We start from the raw sequence: 22,336 nt of genomic DNA, 5'->3' as shown, positions 1-22,336 counted from the left end.
GCCTGGCGACAGTGATACACGCATTGGTGACTTCCCGACTTGACTTCTGTAACGCACTGTACATGGGGCTGCCCTTGAAGACGGTCTGGATACTTCAATTGGTTCAAAATAGAGCTGCCAGGCTGCTGAAGGGGACTGGATGTTATGTTCACATGACTCCAGTTCTCCATCAGCTTCACTGGCTCCCGTTGAAGTCTGGACCCAATTCAAGGTGTTGGTTATGACCTATAAAGCTCTTAACAGCTTGGGTCCTGGTTACCTGAAGGAGCGCTTACGTCCATATATGCCCACCCGCCCCTTGAGATCAGCGGGAGAGGCCCTTCTCCGGGAACCCTCCGTGAAGGATATTAGGAGGGTAAGTACTCGGAGGAGGGCTTTCTCTGTGGTGGCGCCCAATCTATGGAATGCGCTCCCCAGAGAGGTCCGACTGGCGCCATCGTTATTTGTTTTTCGGGGCCAGGCGAAGACCTTTTTATTCAAACGTTATTTTAATTGTTAATATTATTTATTTATTTATTTTATTCTTGGCCAGGTCGACTCAAATTGTATTGTTTTTATATTGTGTTTATTTATTTATTATTGTGAGACGCCCCGAGGGTTCGGCGAATGGGGTGGCATAGAAGCCTCCTAAATAAATAAATAAATAAAATGAAACTTAAATAGTTTGGCCACCTAATTAGAAAGAAGGACTCACTGGTGAAGACCCTAATACTGGGAATGATTGAAGGCAAAAGGAGAAGGGGGCGGCAGAGGTTGAGATGGCTAGATGGGATCACTGGGATGGTGGGTGTGGGCTTGGGTGGACTCCAGGGGATGATGCAGGACAGGAAAGCCTGGAGCAATGTTGTCCATGGGGTCATGATGGGTCGGGCATGACTTGGCAACAAAATATAAATGCATAAATGAAGTAATCTTTTATCCATGGAAGAGGAATAAAGCTTAGTCCATCACTTATCCCTTGGGACTGAATCAAGAGCAGATTTTAGATCTATAAAAGCAGTGTATAGTGAGTGCCTTGCTGGGAAATCTTGTATATTTTTCTGAAAGATGGCTTAAGACAAGGGTAGACCTACCTCCTCTAAAGCCAGACTTCCCATTTTTCAAAATATTGTCTTTTTCAATCCAAGTGGCAAGTTTATGATTAAGGTAACAGGTAAACATTTTACCAATGACTGAAAGTAGACTAATAGGTCAATAGTTGGAAGGATCATTTTAATGTCCTCTCGTTTAAATTAGGGATTACCCTAAAACCAGCCACTGAATATCTGAGCAGTCCTATTAATTTGTGGTGGAAAGGCTGAATGAGAAGGTAAGCTTCAAACCCTATGTAGAAACTAAGGAAACATGGTTTGTCCTGATGGATTGCTATATGCAAATAAGTGTCCTAGAGGTTGATCAATGCAAACTAATCACCCTGTTCTAGGAGACACAAAATGCTCTGCTGTGTGACCATTCTGTGTTTCCTGGTTGTGGTGAAGAAATTTAATTCCAACAGGTCCAAGACTGGCTGGAGCCCTCATCCCTTTCAAGTAATACAAAATACTAGGAATAAAAACAATTGTGACAGAGATGAGACAGTACCCTCCATATAGCACCTCTGAGTTGAAAGGATTGTGCCTCTGACTAGTACTTCTGATGTTGCTGTGGAACAGTGGTCCAAAAAGGGAGCTGCTTGTCACAACAGTTAGGACCCAAAAATTGGTAGTAATCAGAAATGTGCTTTACCAAACACAAAATCAACCAACATCTTTGGGATTGTTGTTGCACTTCTATCCCTAGAGACAGAGACATTCTTAGTACCTGTTCTGAAAAGTGGCCCATGTCTCCCAATGGTGAGGCAAGGTTGTCCCACCCAGTGATGAGATCAAAGGCCCCAGTAAAGAGGTTGTTACAGAACTGAAGTGATAGTCCTCTGTGGTCAAATACAGAAAAATGGCATGATAAATAGAGTTCTTGGAGGGCACAGCTGGTGCGGTTGGTGCCAATGTTATAAATCTTGGAGAACTCCAAGCAGATGGAATATCCCTCAGGAATGCCTCAGAAGCTTGCTGGTAGTCAGAGGGGGAGCATGAGATGGAGCTAGTGGTGGAGTCATGCAAATGTCATCCACAAGTGGTCTGACAAGTGAAGCCAAGTATTGTGCTTTGTAGTGAGGAGAGACTTGAGAAACTGAATCTAGTATGCCAAACATCCCAGGTAAATCTGGGTGGCATTGATCAATCAGGCCAGGTGGGAATGGTCTCAGTATGCACGACAGAAATGTAGGGCACTGCTATAGCTTAGAACACTTTTTTTTCCAGAGTTCAGCCCAATTTCACCTTGCTTCCTTTATGAAAACTTGGCAATGTTGGAAAGCTTCAATAATACAGGCCTTCCCCTAGACAAAGAAGGCCAAGGCTTATGTCTAACCCAGCTCATGGGAGGAAGCTTACTGCCACACATAATGCATTTATGAAAGGGCACCTCGCCAGCCATATGCTCTCCTCATTAAGAAGTATTCCACAATCAGAAAGGAAAGGAATAACAAAGAAAGCCTAAACAGAAGAAAAACGAATAAGAATAAGGATGAAAAAGAAGCTACAAACTGAATAAAAGAAAACCACAGTACTAAATGACTGCTGCCACAAGAGGCAGAGAAGTACCTTCCAAGACTACAGCAATGGTGGTGGTTGAAGAGGAACTGAGGGAATAAACTGGAACCAGATAGAGACATGCACACTGGAACTATATCCTTAACAATATCTTAACTATATCTTAACTATATCCTTAACTTAATCTACATCCTTAACTGTAGAAACTTCCTGAATGAGGTTCTTAACAGGCATAGAGCCCATACATATGATGCACAGAGACCACAAAGAACAACTGGATATATGTAGGCTATGTGAAAGTTATAATTGTGTGGCAATTCCTTTTGTGGTCCACATAAATGCCTCTCTCCCTTTCCATTTTTATTTTTGCTAAGGATTCCTAGCAAGGATTCGTAAGAGTTTTTATTAGGAAGGTGATAGGGAAATCAATATAATTCCATACTTGGATTAAACTAGCATTTTTTCTCATTTTATTTGGGTCTGAGAATAAATGGCTATTTCATCTTTTGAACATGAAAATCACAATCAGACATTTCCTGTGCACAGAGTGCCACTGAGCTGCCTAGAGTCATGTCCATCTGTTAAAATGGATCTTTGCCTGCTTCAGGATTAGCAAGGTCTTGCTCAAGTTATAAATGGCAGGCAAGAATCACTTGTCATAATCTTACAAGCTTTGTAACACTGGCAATGCTATCCCTTTCTTCTATGCCAAAAATGAACATATTTCACTATACCACATCTTGCAGGAATTTACCATACAGCCTTTACCACATCTTGAATGCAGAGTCTCAAATAATTACTTTAGTATTAACAGAAATATTTTGGAATTGTTTTAGTTTTATTTGTTCATCCCCTACCCACTTTCTTGAATTCAATAGGGCCATTATATCATGATCTAGTTTATGAGATTAAAGTCCTGTTCTTTATCTTTATTATTCAAAGCTAATCCATGCTGTAATCTGGTTGCTCTCTACTCCCAACCTTTCTCCTTTTCTCTTCCAAATAGATCACAAGCAGAGACTTCTAACTGCAATCTTTATTACATTAAAACTGATCTGCCAGGAATATCTTTGGGAGTAATGTAATGGTCATTAGCAAGAGGCTTTAATTAAATTAAGACCCTTTAATTGAGGAAACAGTTCTTGCCATACCAGGGGTTGATTCCAAATTGAATTTCTCTCCTTCCTTCCCCACACCCAAGAATTGGAGCTGACTCTGATCTCAGAGAGGCTGGTGTTCCTTGTGGGCAAGAGAGCAGTAATACCAAATGTTACTTAATTGATCTGCCTGTTTGACTTGCTGTCAGTCCACAGGGCTGATAAAATCACATCTCTTCCTCTGACCTTCCCTGTTCCAGAGTGTCTCTCCCACAAACCAGCAGTGATTAGTTTTCACCAGCCACTTGGCTTAACTCAAAGCTAGTTAATCTTGTCATTTCAGCTAAGTATCCCAAGCTCACCTCTTCTTCCAGTTCAGATTCAGTCTGAAATCTCTATGCTGGAATGCTGTATTTTGGAAGAAGTTGGCCCAATAACCAAACCCCTAAAATGTTTAGTATAATACCAGTATTAAAACTATCTATTCATTCTGTTTCCTTTTATTATTTGCACAAGCTTCTATTTTTAGTTATTATTTTTCCTATTTTTATTTATTCAGCTACAGGGAGATTGACTCTGCATGTGATGAGTATATTTAAAATCAACCAGCAGGATAGATAAGCTATTTGGCTCTGGGATAGGAACAGACTGATATACCATGTTGCGACTATCAGGAGCCATGAAACCTAAAACTTCATTTAGGAAAAAATGTCTATATTTAGCTCTAAACTCCAATAATTTATGAAGTTGCTTTTTAAACCAAGAAACTATTATTAATATTATTACTCATCATTCATAACTAGATGGAGGAAATTGTACAGAGAATGACGTAAGTAAGAAGATACAGCTTAAAGTCCAACTTTAAGTCCAAATGCCTAATTAAAAAGGTAAATGTACCACTATGGCTCAATACAGAGGTAAATGTATTTTGTAAGCATGTTTAGGAGACTGAACCATGCTGTGCTCTTCCATGGTTTTTAAAACATTAATGAAAATGATAGATCATAACACTGATTTCAAAACTAATTATGGGTAATACGGTTGTAGTCAGATCCTCTCAAAACGAAGGTTTAAACACTGACTTCAGAAATGGGTTTCAAGCCCTGGGTAAATCTAGTTGGTGTTAATTATGTATTGAAAAGGTAAGTTGAGATGGAAGAGACTGATGTTGTACAGGCTTCTGGTGTGCTTCCAATGCCATAGTTGTGTTCAAGGGACAGAATATTACATTAGCACAGGGCCTATGTCGATATATTCAAGAACATCATGCATCTAAGAATAAAAAATACAGTCCTCAACTAATTGGTTTTTCATATTGGATGGACTGTATACAAAATAAAGGAAATAGTATAGTCTCCAGTTGTTCAATCAAGTAAAATATATTAGTATGAATCAGTTAATAGCATGCTGTCAAAATGTGATTTTTTAAACTCAGGATTCTTCAAAACCAAAAACTCCTTGAAATATTTCCCCTCTCCTAGACCTGTATTCAGAAGCAGTGAGCTTCTGGATAGGCAGGATATAAACCCAAATGAGAGCACATTACAATAGCCATTGCACATATAATCACATGGTGGAAGAGTGGGGGAGAAGAGACTACCTTTTAACTCTAACTGTTCAACTGCAAATGTGTAGCGGTTCTTCCTTCTTTTGTAATTACTATACAACCCTTCACTTTCTTCTGTGGAACTCAATTGGCATACATGGAGTCTCCCTATCCAGGTACTTCCCTGACTCAATCATGTTCAGCAAGATTGCCATATCACATGACTTCAGCCCTAATAAGATTGTGCCAGCGAGGAGAATGTCTTGGAAACTAACTTCCCTTCTGTGAACAGAATATATTAATGGAATGGGCCTTTTCCATCTCCCTCTTCCCTCTGCAGCTACCCGCCATTCCTCCAAAAAACTAACCCCAGGAATGAGGAACAATCTAGAAGTCAAACTAATTAATTTCTTACCGATGAAGAATAAACTTATAATAGATCACTGAAAGTCATATTCACAGATGAACTATATTATCTGGCAAAAGCTGACTATACTCTTTCCTTTTAAAACAAGAAATATTCAGTAGTGCTGCACAACTTTCAAGTCATTTTGAGTTCTAAACGTTGGAACAATATAACATTAGTTTTATACATGCTGTTTATGGAATCAGTACCTACTGTTTGGATACTGAAGCATGTAACTAAATTCAAGGAGGACAGCTGTAGCGCCAAAAAGAAAAAAAGGGTTCTGATATCAAAATCATTGCTTGATTTAAGGTTTCATCTACAATACATTCTGGATGAAAAATATTTTACTCCATTTACATTTTGGTGATGGGAAATTCATAAATCAAGGAAGAAACTGTTCAGGCAGCATTGAGTCTGCCTGATTTCTTTGTACTGCACACTACCAACGTGTGATGTAGGATGAAATAGGTTTCTACAAATATAATTTTCAAAACGTAATCCTGACTATTCTCAGTAACTGTCATTTGAATTCATGTTACTGGTATATATTCCTATAAAACCACAAAGATAAAGTTGTGCATGTGTTTTCTTATCTGTCATGTTTAAATTGTCTGCATCATCACATCCTAGATGACAAAGAAAGCTTTCATATCACCCAACATTACCTCACACATTATAGTGCTCAACATAGATTTCACACATTCATCTCCAAGTTATTGAGTATTGAATGGCCAAATGAGGTACATACATGTGTGAACCTGAAATCAGGTTGGCAATATCCAGGGTTCTTGAGCTCAATCATTCTCAGGGAAGAACAAGTAAGAATGAAAGAAAAAAAATCACAATTGTTTACAAATGCTTAATACAGTAATATTTCAGCACTTTGTGGAGAGGTAAGCTGATCACTTCTCAAATTGTAAAAATGCAGTTAGTTTTCTTAATTTTAAAGTATGATATGAGAAGAACAAAGTTTCTAAAGATAAAAATACTTGGTGAGTGCTAATCAATAAAGTAAAACTAAACCTTGAACAGTATGCATGTTAATCAACGCTAAGGAAAATTTTCTGCAAGAGGTGGAACTAAATTAATTACAGTCAACTGACAGGCTGAGCCATTGTGTACTTATTCACATTTACTTCTCCAAACCTTTGCTTCCTCCATATACAAGAGGCTGCTACGAGAGGGACAGACCACTCTTGCCAGAAATCTGATATGACTGTTTGCAGAAGACTTTAATTAGGCCAACCAGTTGCAGTTTGTTCACTTCAGTGTATAAGACCATGCTGTATGTTAACTATTACATAATCAAACTACGCCTGCCTGCCTGCATAATTATACAGCAAGGTAGCATGTTGAGCCAAGCTGGAAAGGTGCAGGCCTGCAGCTGGATAGGTAACCACATGTGGAGGCAAAGCAGGTAGAGCAACTTGATGGGCTTATAGGGTCCTTCCAAATCTACTATTACTATATTCTACCCAAAAGTTCAATTTCAGTCTTTAAAAAAATCCAGCTTAATTCTATACATGTTTATGGGAGTTTACTCAGTGATGCTTTTTCTCCAAATAAATATCCATAAGTATCTCAGTTCAAAACAATTATTTAAGGTAATATAAAGGTTAATATAAAGGGTTGTTCTGTACATTTTTAATGAGTCATCCAATACAGGAATTTGGGTTACTGCTATCACCACCTTAGTAGCCATTGGCCATCTCCTTGTTATCCCCATAAGTTTTACTATGCTTTTCTGGGCATCCCCAGTTTTCACATATATGAATCATAATCAGGAAGGAAAAGGTAGCAGACCTAAAAGAGTAAAGCGGGGGGGAACATGACCAGAGTACAGAAAAAGGCATGTTAGAATATCTCTAGTGAATCTTGATCTCTAGTAAAAAGCCATGAATGTCTCACACAGCCAGACTTATTTGCCATAGTTCACCTGTAGCCAAAAAGTGCAATTTTTGTTAGTTTATGAATCTAGGCTTGTATTAACTGTGGGTTGCTATTACAGTAAAGCTTAGTCTTCCTTCCTTCCTTCCTTTTCTATGCAGCCCACATATGCTAGGTTAATACTAGTTTTTTGCATCATGTCCTTTGTGCTGCCTATTTGGTTATAATTTAAGCATTAAAGGAATGCAAAGAAAGAACAACTCAAAAATGAAACTATTTGCATGGCCAAGAAATGTATATTTGCACTTTCACACTCCTTCCTCTAGCATAACTCCATACTGACAAGCTTGCATTTGTTGGTCTGCCTGCTTACCTCTGCAGCATCCTTGGAAGGGAAATATGTTGCTCATCTTTGCACTGAGCAACCTATGCCAAGAATTCAACAGATACAACTGCACAGTTTTGGTCTAAAGGCCTCTCCCAGCCTCCATCCCGCACTCAACTGTTTTTGTCATGTTTGTATCAACTCACTTTCATACCTTAAGGACACATTATTGTTAACAACTATTCTACTTCCTCAGCATAAAAATGTCAGAACTGAAAATATATTATTAAAAATGCCCATAGCAGGAGATGCTCTAAGGAGAGCTGGGAATAAGAGGTTAATAGCGATGGCCAGTTTGAAGTTCATGGGGGATGATGCCTCAGAACTGTCACTTTTGTTGTTGTTCATGACTGTGCCAAGAGTATCTGAAGATGTCCAAGGGGAACTTTTTTATTCTCTATTGCAATGGGCAATTGTAATGGAGTTTGTGACCCAGTGATGTACTGTCAGTTCTTAAACACCACAAAGGACTTTGGTATAGCAGCCAGATACTATGAAATGGAGTCAGTGGGACAGGACAGTTAATGTGAAATGCTGTTTGAATCTCTGTAAGCCAGATCCAAGTTTGTTCAATAGACAATAGTTAAAACAAACTATGGCTCAGTGTTACATCCAACAAGACTTCAAGTTAAAAGTCCCTAGATATGATTCCAGTTCTAGAAATATTCTAAAAGAATAAAGTGCCAAGAATACTTTTATACAGAAAGAGCAATTGCTAGTACATAACCATATATTATAACAGAAGTTAAACAATTTTTTTCATTATTGTTACTCAGATTTTAGACCATTAGTGTTCACAGAACATGCACAATAAAATTTCTGGTTTAAGTATCAACATGATGATCAACTTCTTGTCTTGCTTTCTACTTCTAGACTAAGTAAAGATACAGATTGCACAATATTTACACATGGCAGAATTCATCACACAGAACTGCGTATGCCTCAAATTGCAGGAAGGATGGTTGTTGTGGTCAGTTTTAGGATTCCAGGATAAAGTTTTCCCTTTTTTATTGGATAAGTTTGTAAAGCGGTCAAGGATATTTTTAAATATTGTAAAATCATTCTCAAATAGTCAATGGGATAATTACTTGACTATTTATTGACTGCATAATTGGATAATGCTTCCATATTTGCCCTCCCACCCCTTGAGATCAGCGGCAGAGACCCTCCTCCGGGAACCCTTCGTGAAAGATATTAGGAGGGTGAGTACTCGGAGGAGGGCTTTCTCTGTGGTGGCGCCCCACTTATGGAATGTGCTCCCCAGAGAGGTCCACCTGGCACCGTCGTTATTTGTTTTTCAGCACCAGACCAAGACCTTTTTATTTAAAAGATATTTTAATAGTTGTTGACATTATTTATTGGTTTTAAATTATTCAGCCAGGATGTGTCCAGATTTTATATATATCTATTTGTATGAGTATTTATTTATGATGTTGGAAGCCGTCCCGAGGCTTATGCGAATGGGACGGCATACAAAAATTCCAAATCAATAAAATAAATAAATAATTCCAAATAAATAATCAAGTATCTACACATACTAGTTGGTAAGAGAAGGGGTTATGAATACAGAGCTGTCAATCTAAGACAATTTTCACCCATTTTTAAATGTGAAAATCAAACTGGTCATTTTACTTTCATAAGTGATGCAGTAGAATCAAGCTGCAACTCTAATCTTCCTTATAACTGGGTGTCTTTACATAGGTGCACCGAAATCTATATTGCAGGAGGACTAGGAAGGTTCTAAGAAATGCACTATGGGTATCACCTGACAACAGCTCTATCATCTCAGTCACTCAACACTCGAGCCAAGCACTTGGAACTATACCCTCGACACCACCACTGTCCCTTTTGTAACAATAAAAGCTCACAAGATTCTATTTCCTCTACATAATTAAAGGAAAAATGAGCAATGAATATTCTTTAACAATGAGTTCAGTGGTCATACACAGTCTTGTGTCTCTCAAGACAATGAATATAATTAAGGAACACTTGGAGCCAATCAGTATTTGACCTGTCAACTGAAAATAGAGCAAAGGACAATGAGCAGGAAATTAAAAAGCAATTTGATTTGGTTAATGCTAGTAACAAAACTTAACTTGCTTACATTTTTCAAATAGATCTAATTCAGAACAGTCACAGCTAAAAGGGGTAAAAATTAAATGTAATAGTAAATCAAGATTTCAAAGATTAGAATTGCTAACATTATTTTAAAGATAACCATTTAATTTAATCTAAATTAAAAGGAATATTCAGCATTAACATATAAACTAGATTTTGCTTTGGCTATTAGACAGTACAGTAATGAAAAAATAAAGAAATAAATTCCCAGTGATGGTTTAAATGACTTTAAGATTCTTATGAAAACACCAAGAATATAAGCTTCAGTTATAAAGAATCTTTCAGTGCAATGCTATACAGATATACAAATAAGTCTACTATACATGACCAAACAAAAGTGAGTTCAGTGGGGTTTATTCCCCAGCAAGAACATACAGGATCCCAGACTTAGGTTGTAATTCTGTAGCCACATACCTAGGAATAAAACCCATATGGTAAATGAATATTACTTCAAAGTAGACACATATAGGAGTACAGTGTTAAGTCACAAACCTACACACACTTAGAGTGGTTGGATGCAAGAGAGGACTAAGTTTCTTCTCCTTTAATAGCAGTGTACAAAAGGAAATCTCAGCAGGTGTAGGTTGCATGAAAAGCAATCCTCTCTATACCACAATTAAAAATGCAGCAGACTCTTTGCACTTGTCCATTCTACAAATACCCCTTTTCAATGCACACCTTAATGGAGAGAGGGATTGAGAGTGTGCAAGAAGCCACAGACTCTCTTACTATTTTGGTCTTCTGGCAGGGTCAGGAGGAATGGTTGAAGCAGAGACTAGATGTATCCACCCTCTTCAGGCGTAATGGTCACACATCAGCAGAGGAGAATTGATATTTCTAATGGTCGTGGGTGGAGAGAAAATTCTGGAAGGCATCTTCTGGGCAGTCAAGCAAACATGAACTACTTTACTCTGGAAATGACAAACTCAGTGGAAACAAAGCAGCTCTAAGACTAAAGTAAATTTAGCACAGGCAATAAGAAGCTATAATGCAAAATGAATAATATCAGTCAGAATTTGTATAAAAACCTGTCAGCATAACCAAGGATTAAGCCTATGCTCCAACAGCAGATTCTGAAGAAGAAGAAATCCAAAACTTTTATACAGGTGTTCAAAAGGAAATTCATAACATTGCAAAAACAGACACACTAATAATCCTAGGTGACTGGAATGCAAAAGTAGCAACAAAAGAACCAAAGGCTGTAGGAAAATTTGGACCAGGAGTAAGAAACAAAGCAGGAGAACAGCTCATAGAATTTTATGGAGCCAACAATCTGTTAATTGCAAATGCAAACTTCATCCACCCAACCAACCAGATTACTGTAAACATGGACCTCACCAAATGGCCACAACAGAAATCAAATTTGATGGTGCAGTTGAAAGCAGAAAATTGATAATTTCTATTCTCACTGCCAAAACAAGACCAGGAGCAAATTGTGGTAGTTGACCATGAACTCATAATCTTAAAAATCAGAGTAAGGAAAAAAACTACCCTAACAGAACCATAGTGCCAAAGTATAACTTCAAAGTCCACACAAGGAACAGATTTGCATTACTCAATTTTACAGACCATAAGCCAGAAGAACTGTGGACTGAAACCAAAGACTTATTAGGGAAGAATGCAAGAAGGCAATTTCTATAGCAAAAAGAAAGAAAAAGCCTCAATGGATGCCAGAAGAAGGACAGATGAAAAGCAAATGGTGACAGAAATAGGGTCAGAACCCTGAATGCATCCTTTCAGTGACTATCACATAGAGTTAAAAAGAACTACTACAATGATCAGTGGAAAAAAAAAAGCGGGGGGACAATAAAAAAAGAAGCAAAAAAGAGATCCAAGACATCAAGGGGAAATTCAAACTTAGTTTAGGAATGCTAACAAAGGGTCACACTATCTGACCAGGAGAAAATAAAGAGAAGGTGGAACAACTATACAGAGGAGATGAAACGATGACAAATTCTTTCAAAGAGGGATCCTATGAGGAAGCACCTACAATATTAGAATGTAAGTGAAAGCTGCTCTGAAAGCACTTGGAAGGAATAAAGCACCCAAAATGGACAAGATACCAACAGAACTATTACAAGCTTTAAAGACTGGATCAATCCAAATCCGAAAAAGAATAAGTATGGAAAATAAAACAATGGCCCACAGAATGAAAATGTTCAATATACACTACAGTACACCATTGTATTCCGAATCACAACCCATGGGTGTGAAAGCTGGACAGTGAAGAAAGATGACAGAAAGAAAATTGATGTGTTCAGAAAAGGGTGCTGGAGGAGAGGTTTGTGAATTCCCTGGACTAACAGAAAGACAAACAAGTGGATCCCAGATCAAATCAATCTAGAGCTATCCCTGGAAGCTAAAAACACAAAACTGAGGCTGTCATACACAAAACACAAACACAAAACCCAGGCACATCCTGAGAAGGCAAAATTGTCTGGAGAAGACAATCATGCTTGGGAAAACAGAAAAAGAAAAGGAAGACCAAATATGAAATGGATTGACTCCATAAAGGAAGACTTGGGGTTTACCACAGCTGAGCAGTGCTCTTATGAATAGGGCATTTTGGAGGGCTTTCATTGATAGGGTTGCCATAAGTCAGCACGTAACAGCAACAATTCCACAAATGTGTAGCGAGTAAGTCACACTGAAATTATGGGACTAATTTAGAAGTGAATATTTTCATAATTGTGCTACAAGTCATTTCTGGTGAATGTTACTGTTGCAGCACCAACAAGCACCAGACTTAAATTCATTATGTTTCAAACATGTATGATTGATAGATTCATAAGTGAGTATTTTTATGGCTAAGGGATGTTTTCGGTATAGAAATATTAATTTCAGAATACCACTGCAGAATAAGTAAAGAAACTTTACTAGTTAGCAATTTGTAAAAATCAAAATGAACTTTCATCTGTTAATATATATTTAACATGGCCCTCAGACTTACATAATAACTCTCTGTATGAGTATATATACACCTATATGCATGTGTGTGCTCATGCATGTGTGTGTGTGTAATACAAATATGACCAAGAGAAAGAGATTGAGAGAGGGGATGAATCTGACAATTTGGACTACAGGAAATTCAAGTTATGTGTTTCTGCCATATTTACTAGTAACTTTCATCTAATTTGTGTTGCTAACTTAATGATATAGGAAAAAATGTTGCTGTGCTATTCCACTAGTGCAAATGACATTGCCCTGGTAGACAGTATGTTCCAAACTATGCATGAGAAGAGAAGTCCCTTACATTAACCCAAGTGCAATTGGCTGCTCACCCCATTGTGCAACCAGTTGTGCATTGTTCATGCAGCCCAGTGTACAATCAATTACGCTTGTGCAAACCATTGTACAACCAACTGGTTATGTATTACAGCTGAGCAACCCTCTTCTACATTACATTTATTCAACTGGTTCTGTGAACAATCAGTTACACAAAGGGTGGAATTAGTGTAATTGACATTCAGCTGCCCAACAGAAAGCTCTGGTAGTGTTATTTGAGTTTGTATAATGACACTGTTGGATTTTGCCCTTTTTGCCCTATCCATTCTACAGAGACAAATGAGAGTCCTTTCTAATTTATAATATAGATGTACTTTCTCTTAACAGCATCATCACAATATAAATGGCATGTAATGAAATAACAACATGGAATGTAACAGAATGTCCATAGTTCTGAAAATAAGCAAATGCAACTTTAGATTCTTATTGGCTAAAGGACCTACTAAAAACAAATGGTCTAAGTTACATGGCAAATGAGCCAGCTCCTTACCTGTCTACTGTGTCACCTGCCACTTTTCCTCCTGAGCCGTTTATGGAGTCCTGCCTTGTGAGCCCTTGTGATCTACCTCGTTCCAGTGATGATATTGATTGTTCTTGCAGCTTTGCCTTTTTCTCTTGAGGTGCTTCTTCGTTCTGTAGTCCTCTAAAAACGTCTTGTTCAGACCTTTGTGGTGTATTTGTTCCACTATTATAAAACCAGGCTCCGGATTTTGTGAGGATTTCTTGTTGTTTTCGGCACGAGTTACATACCCACATTACCTACATATGATATGGGAAGATGTGTATTAGTTTATTAAAAGAAGGAAGATAAGAACAATTTCATATGATATATATGCCAAATATAGGGCTACTTTTCCAGAAATAGCTCTACATATATCACCTTCTAAAATTAAATCCATTAAAGATATTTTAATTACAGTTTTAAGCATTTTAACCAAAAATATATAGAAAAGTAATTTAAGCCAGAAGTTTCAACAATGTGTTTAATAATATATGACAAAATTACAGACACCAGTCCTTCTATGTACAGTATTAAAAACAACTAGTTTCTAACTGTACACTCCTAAACAGGCTTACTCAAAAGTTCAAACATCAGAAACCAGAACTGCTGAAAATTCCATCTTATCATGAATGAGCAAGGTGCTGATACATGCTGCTCAGTTGCTGCTACCCAGATTTTTCACTCAATGAAAGCAACTGAACAAACCAAGGAACCTCTGTCCATGGTACATTTACTGTTATAGCCAAAGTTGGATTTATAGTTTTCCAACTCCCAACAAGCCACAGAGTTTGTTCTTGACTCATTCATGGTTTGCTATAAGAACAAGCCACAAAACCTAGTTAAGATGTAATAATGAACAAATCAAAATTCCATGATTTGTTTCATCACTCCAGTTGGCATGCAGGGTAAAGCAGAAGTGATTAAGCAACATGCACCAACATGCTTGCCCATTCATTATAAGCTAGGATTCTCATCAAATCTGGGCCACATTGATGTCCAAACCATGCCAGACTGGACCAGTGTGTTCAATGAGACCAATTCCTTAGTAAGTGAGCTTAGGATCACAGTCTACCTGTCTGAAGAATAATTTTCACCATATACAATTTTGGCATTAACATGCAATAAATGAAATTGAGTAAAAGTGTGCTCATACAGTCCCTAGACTTTGTCTGGGGGTTCATAAGGTTCCTAAATCTGAGATCAGACATAACACTTTGAAACCTCAGACCTGGAAATCAACACCACCACCCTGCAACTCCAAGCTAGCACAAAAAGAACATGCTGGCAGCCTCACTGAGCAGAAACTCAAACTCAGATAGCTGATAAAGCAAGTATTCTGGCGGTGGGGGAGAGACTGCAGAGGGCAGGCTACAACTAGGTAAAATGTTGAGCAGGAGAATCAATGAGGCTGAAATCACCTCTGCTACTTCCTCCACTCCACACATGATGCTTCTAAGCCTCCAGTTCCAGGGCTTGTGAGCATTAAAGTGCAAACCATAGGATTGCACCCTAAATTGTGTTAGTCATTCATAAAACTAACCAAGCATGTTCCTATGGTGACCAACCTGATACTTCCAGGAACCTCAAAGCCAAGCTTGAAGGCAATAACCATGCTATTTCCATGAATAATGCTTCTAAACCTAGAGGCGAGATCTTTAAATACTGTACACATAGAATGCACAACAGAAAAATATGTCTTTCATAATAGCTTAGCTGACTGACAGGAAAGATTTCAGACAAAAAAAAAAAAAATCTGCCATATAAAACACTGTCTTCTGGAACACCCCAAGGTGGCATTTTAAAAAGAAAACCGTGATCTCTAGATAGAGTAAATTATGAGATTCTTATGAGATTTAACAAAAAGCAAGGCAGCATTCAATGTAGAAACAGGACAAAACATACAGTTGCACAACTTCCTTACATAAATGTGTAGACAATTTTTCCTACCCCGTGTATGAAAAACTCTGATAAGCAAAACTTTTGTCTTTACAACATTTATTTTAAAGGTGTGAACAACAGTCCTAACAATAATGTTCCTAGTTTATTCAAATAATGCCTCATTTCTACTTGTGTATGTTTTATTATATTTCACACCTTCTGTTTTTTAAGTGTATACTTTAAAAGTTGTTAAGGTGCAATTATGAAAAACAGGCGCTTGAAAACTCACGTATCACAGAAATAAACTTGTCAAAAGAATTGACTATGTTTCTCTGTTGAGTAAACATTAGGTAGTAAATAGGGATTTCTTGCTACACGAACTATCAGAGCAGCAGAAAACCTTGTTGCAGCAATATGTCAGTGTAGCAAAGAGTGCATTAATTACAAGTATATTTACTCAGAACTTTTAGCCTGAACACTGGCTACAAGCCAAAGCCTCTTAAGATCCCGAAAGACCAACTAGCAGTTGGTAACTGATAACATTCTGGTAAAGTGGTGCAGAAGGAGATAGGATAGCTCAAGAAAGCATACATGATAGGCGGAAATCACTCAAGTGCCTTTCCCTCAGTAGATAAGTGTGGGTGGGTGAATGAGCATGCAGCAAGAAGTCGATTGGTATTGGAACTAGATCTGAAAAAGAAGCAGATGAATGACTTTGGTCTCTATAGGAAATTCTGTGGTACTATGGCCTCAGATATTGCACAGAAACAGGAATTTGTTGGAATCTTAATGCTATGAACCCCAATCTTATTCACATCTTTTATAGATTGGTAAAGATACCTTATATTTCCAAACTGCCCATGTCTCTACAGAAACTGAATTCTAAATAAGTATTGGAGCCCCCAAAATGTCCCCCAGCTGGGAAATGGGATGGACACATTCCAATACAGTTTTCACTTCAGAGGTTAGTGATATTACAAACAAAATTTCTAATTTCACACAAATGGCTAGGTAGAAAAGAAGTGCTGCTTCATATGCTGCAAAAAGCCAGGAGACACACCTGTTCCCACCCGGCAAGCAAACTATGTGCTATAATAAAATACAAAGCATGCAGATCAGATCATGCACTACACCAGGCCTCTGAGTTAATTTCTCACGCTAGAGCGCAGGGAGGCATGAAGGGGAAATGGTGGCAGGATGAGGAACTGAGAGAGATGTCCAAAGGTGACTTTGGAAAGACAAAAGGAACCACCACTTTTAAGTTGGACTGTCAGCTGACCATCAGGGCTCCTGGCTGAAACAGATGCTGCAGAACACTAGACTGTGAGCAAGAATTAACATCATCATTGACCATCACTGTTTTACATGATTACCTATCCTGAAATAAAGAAAAAGCAAGTAAAAAAGGTCCCATATTTGGGGGTTTTTTCTCTTTCAGTTCCAAAATATATGCAACATGGGAAATCTCCCCCCTGAAGTTGCCATTAGATCTACAATGGAAAAAGGGACCAAGAGTGTATACTCCCCACTCTACCCCATTATCTATAAGTAGTTTGGGAGACATTTTAGATTCACTTTCTCAGTGTCAATACTCCAACCAAGACTGCTCTAAAATAAATACATATCTATCAGGAGATCACATTAATCCCAAACCTTGGTGAAGAAGGTGTCCTAGTGGCCAATCAGGGAAACTTTAAAAAAATCCTACCTGGCCCCCAAAAGGTGTCTAAGTAATCCCAAACTGTCATCTGCAGCTAGAGGGAGAGTGCTACACGTGTCCCAAGACACGTGGAGGGTGGGACCAGCCTGAAGAGCCAAACCAGACAGCTACTCCACGGGCTCTCAGACTACACCCAGAATGTCGTGATCTACTCTGCCTGAAGACATAAGAGTGGGTGGGCAGGGAAGTGAGTGGTATTCTTAGTTTAACTTTTGCTACCAAAAGCAGGGTAGTAAAATCTACCTGAGGAAGCTTCTCCAACAGCTCTGAGAGAGGGCAAAGAAGAATTCAGAAAATATTGTTTCTTTTTAGTCATTAAATGGAAAAATATTACCAATGAGAGGGAGAGGGTAGTCTTGTTCCTGTTTATCAGTGGCTGTTTTAAATAAGGACTATGACCATTTTTGTACCGAAGCTACACCGTCATTCTTACTCAAGTACATAAAAGTTAGTCTCAACTGAAAAAACAAAACTTTGGACCCTACAAACCATGACAAGTATAGAACAGTCTCCCATTTTCCATATCTGAACAAGGTGCTTGAGCTCCAGATAACTCCAGGTATTTTTGGAGGTGGCTAGTTACATAAGTAAATGCACTCTCATTTTCAGCTTAGTTTTGAGGCAGAAATTGCCTAGGATGCACTGCTTGATGATCTACACCAGGAATGCTGGTGTAGCTCTGTGCTAGAGCAGCATGCTGTATGCACGAGAGTGGCACTGATTTTTCTAGACTTCTTGTTAGTTTTCACTATCATCAAGCATGATACCCTTTTTGACCATCTATCTGGGTTGAAGGAGTTGAAGGTATTACTTTGCAGATTTTTCCTGGGCAGCAGATTTCAGATAGTGGTATGATAGAATAGTTTTCTCCCCATGGAAATTGTCCCATGAACCTCCACAAGTTCTATCATATTCCCCATATTATTAGACAGCTGCATGATTTTGTGGAGGAAACAATTTCTGCTTTTCATATGCTTCTAGTTGAGGCAGTTGCTTCCTTAAATAGTATATGATAGCAGTGGTATACTGATGAGGCTCACTAAAGCTCTCAAAAGAAAAGATCCAACCGAGCCAGCAGGTTGGAGGAATGTCTTCTATTATGCACCTTTTCCCTAAACAGGCAGGTTCATATCTTGGAATTGCTCCTGGATCCAGCCATTGCTCCTATACTCTTAAGGTCACAGCTGTAACCATGAGTTCCCTTTGATTCTCTCATGACTGAAAGATGGAGACCTTGCTACTGTCATTCATGCCTAGACTTCTGCAGTGATTATGTGACTCCGTCCTTGAAAATGATTCAAAAACTATGTCTTAAATAGGATGCTACCACACATAGGATGACTATATTATACATGTTCAGAAACATCAGTCCCGATTACAAGATTGTTTCCAGGCTCAATTCAAGATGCTTTGAACTTTGAAGTCTTGCATGTTCTGTACCCCACTTATCTCAGTGAGTGCTCTCTCCTGTGTAACACCCCTTCCTCCCAGTGAGCTGCTGCTGAGATTCTGCTCTTTGTTTCTTCTTCTAGGGAAGTACAGTATAATCTACTGGAAGCAGAACTTTCCACATGATGTCCCTGGATTTATATACGGAGAAAACCATATGTCTTATTCATCTCTGATATCTTTTTAAAGGAAGGTGAAAGATTGTTTTTTCCATTAAATATTTGGAAATTGGTTGTATGTTCTAATGTTGCTTTATGGAGTTTAAATTGTTCACTTATGTGGGTAAACAGAATTATTTTTAATTTTTAGTTGTTTTGTGAAGCACCTTGAAAACATTTTTGTTTTGTTGAAGGGCAGTCTAGAAATAGTGTGAATCAATCAATTAAGCAATCATAGGGTTTGTCCCTTTGGAAAAAAAAAAGAAACAAAGGTGATCTGAAACGATTATGGCACAGCATTTTCCTTATAATCACTATCACATTTCTTGAATGCAAAACATCATCCACTACTACCGCTTGCATATACCACAGGCTTCTTTTTAACATACTTATGGCAAATGGAACAATGAATTTCATTAATATTCTGTTAAATTTAGACATCCATATTAGGGAGACAATTGAAAAGCAATTCTCCAAAATTACAATGTTGGTTGATGACCCAAATATTTTTTATCATATGGCAGATTTGCCACATATAATTTAATTATGATATAACTTCTTGGATTGCAGGCATACAAACTGAATAAAATAGAGTATTTGATTTTTTTAAAAACTGAAATTTATTCAAAGTCTATTTTGAAAGACCCACACAGCTTTTTTTCAACATAAAAGTGTAACAGTTAAGAATTGACTGCTTATAGCAAAGGTTGAAACACCACCTTGTGCCTAGTACTGGTATTGCTTTATTCTTGAATAAAGTCCAACATGATAAAACATTTAGGTCATAATACTATGCAAGTTAAGAACAAAACTTACATAGGATTGCCTTTTAATGCTTAATGTTTTTAATATATTCTAGCTTTGTTCTCCACTCCCCTTTGTTAAAGTGTGTGAGATACTTTTATTTCCTGTGGGTACATTTTCTATGCATCTTAACACCTGGCATCTGAGTCAAAGTTCCACCAATTTTTCAAATTTTATTCAGGGAGTACAAATTCATTTGTGTATCTCTACAAACACAAAAGAGGCAGACATGCTTCTGAATTAACATTGAAGTTAAGGAGCATCTAGATTATTCCCAAGGGATTACAATTGTCTGTCTACTGTACTCCATTATTACGGCTTGGATATTTTATACTGATAAGATTTAAAATTGGCTATGGCAACATCAGTGTAAAGTTCTATGAAAATATCAATATGTGCTATAGCAGGGCAAAATCAAATTTGGTATGAATAATTATTAGGACTCCCCTCTTAGTTACATACCTTAATGTAATGATGAGGTTTCAAGAGTGTTAATGAAGCCAAGAACAATGCTGCCAGGAGGCGAAACTGTCTCCTAGCAGAATAACTTAAGGTGGAATGGTCCAAGCGAAGACACCAGACTAGTATGTATCCACCCTCCTCAAGACTAATGGTCATATCAGCAGAAGAGATTGGATATCTCTAATGGTGATAGAGGCAGAGAAACTCCTGTGGAAAGTTACTGGGCAGTGGTAGTAGTTGAAGGCAACACTGGCCAAGGACTTTTCACAGACTACTACAGTGATTCTCAAGCTAACTCTGGTTAATACTTACTAAGGAAGAAAGCAATAGTAAACCACTTTAAAATATTTCTTACCTTCTAAACCCTATCATGAAACAATGCAAAATGTAACAAGAGATAGTGCCAGAAGACGAGACTCTCAGAGCAGAAGGCACTCAGCCAGCTACTGGGAAAGAGCAAAGGACAAGTACCAATACTGATGTCACCAGTGCTGGAATGAGATCAAAACTGAATGGAAGTCTAGTCACTGACTGGACACATAGAGGTGAAAGGAAAGTCTGCTGCAGAACATCACATACAACTGGAAAATGGATCATAAGAAATATGGATGAAAGCTAACCGGAAACCATAAAGCAAGAAATGGAACAGTTAAACTTCACAGAACTGGCAGTGAGCAAACTAAAGTGGACTGGAATTACACATTTTCAGTCAGACAAACACAAAGTGCTTTACTCTGGAAGTTACAAGCTCAGAAACAGAATAAAACATTGTGGGGAAATCTAAGGGTCAAAAATGAAGCAAGAGTATGACACATAGGATTTTGTGAAGCCAACCATCTGTTTATTGCAAATGCATACTTCAGACAACTGATCATATAACTTTACACATCACCAGATGGCTAATATAGGTATCAAGTAAACTACATAACTGGAAAGAGAAGATTGAGAATCTGTTTTTTCATTGCCAAAACAAGACCAGGCACTGATTGTGGTAGTAACCATGAACTATTAATATCAAAACTAATAGCAAAGCTGAAAAGGATCACTAACAGAAGCATGGTGCCAAAATACAACATTGACTTTGTGGATTGTAAGAAGCTGTGGATAGTTCTGAAAGAAAGGAGTGTTTCTCGGTACTTGATTACATTGATAAGTAATATGCATCATGGAGTGGAAATTGGACAGACAATACAAATGAAACTGCTGCATTCAAAACATGGTGCTGAAGCAATAGCACTGTGCTGGAGGACTATGAACACCCCTGACCAACAGTAGAACAAACAAGTGGGTCTTAGATCAAATCAAGCCAGAACTTGCCTGGAAGCAAAAATGACAAAACAGAAGCTATCATACTCTGGGCACTTCATATGAAAAGACTGGAGAAGACAATAATGCTGGGAAAAGTTGAAGGAATAAGATGAACACAAAGAGCTATGAGATGGATTGATTCCATAAAGGGAGCCAAAGCTTTCAGGTTACAAGTGCTGAGCAGGGCTGTCAAGCATAGAACATTTTGGAGGCCATTCATTCGTAAGATTGCTGCTGCAGATGACTTCACAGAACATAACAACATTACAAGGAAGAGAACTAACCATACAGCAGTTATAATTATCTGGATATATTTTAATCTTGTTTTAGACCTCATATGGGCATTGAAAAATTTGGTTCCCATGATGATAGACAATGGACAGCTTGTATACTCTTTCTCCTGAAACTTTCAGCAACTTCTGGAGTAGCTGTCTGAGAAAGTGCTGGAAGCAATTTGTTTCAGTAGTTCCGTTTGTACCTGAATAACTGTTCTACTTGATAGTAATGATGGTATAATATACCACAGGACTCTTCCACCCCCATAGTGCAACATCAACATGAAACCACTGATAGAGATCACCAGGGTGTCCTGAAGTGTTGATTATTTCAACCAACATTATTTCTCCTTTAATTAGGATCAGCTGAATTATAATGGATGGGCTCTAGAAGAATGCCAAGGACATTAGGTTACTGCAGTTCAGCAGGTAGTGTAATGAATTTTTTCAGTGTCCAAAAAC

General features: G+C 38.0%; 1 protein-coding gene across 1 annotated transcript in view; it reads right to left on the bottom strand.

Annotated features, from left to right (window-relative positions):
* The window catches only part of RIMS2 (regulating synaptic membrane exocytosis 2), a 367,376-nt gene that overhangs the window by 264,581 nt on the left and 80,459 nt on the right, over positions 1 to 22,336 (bottom strand). Inside the window, exon 4 of the mRNA XM_044421755.1 lies at positions 13,809 to 14,077. Within this exon, the coding sequence (XP_044277690.1) occupies positions 13,809 to 14,077 (269 nt within the window). The remainder of the gene's footprint in view (positions 1 to 13,808; positions 14,078 to 22,336) is intronic.

Source organism: Varanus komodoensis, unplaced genomic scaffold (genome assembly GCF_004798865.1).
Source record: "Varanus komodoensis strain SLA01 unplaced genomic scaffold, ASM479886v1 scaffold12, whole genome shotgun sequence".
NCBI lineage: Eukaryota > Metazoa > Chordata > Lepidosauria > Squamata > Varanidae > Varanus > Varanus komodoensis.
This window is presented reverse-complemented; position numbering and strand designations above follow the sequence as displayed.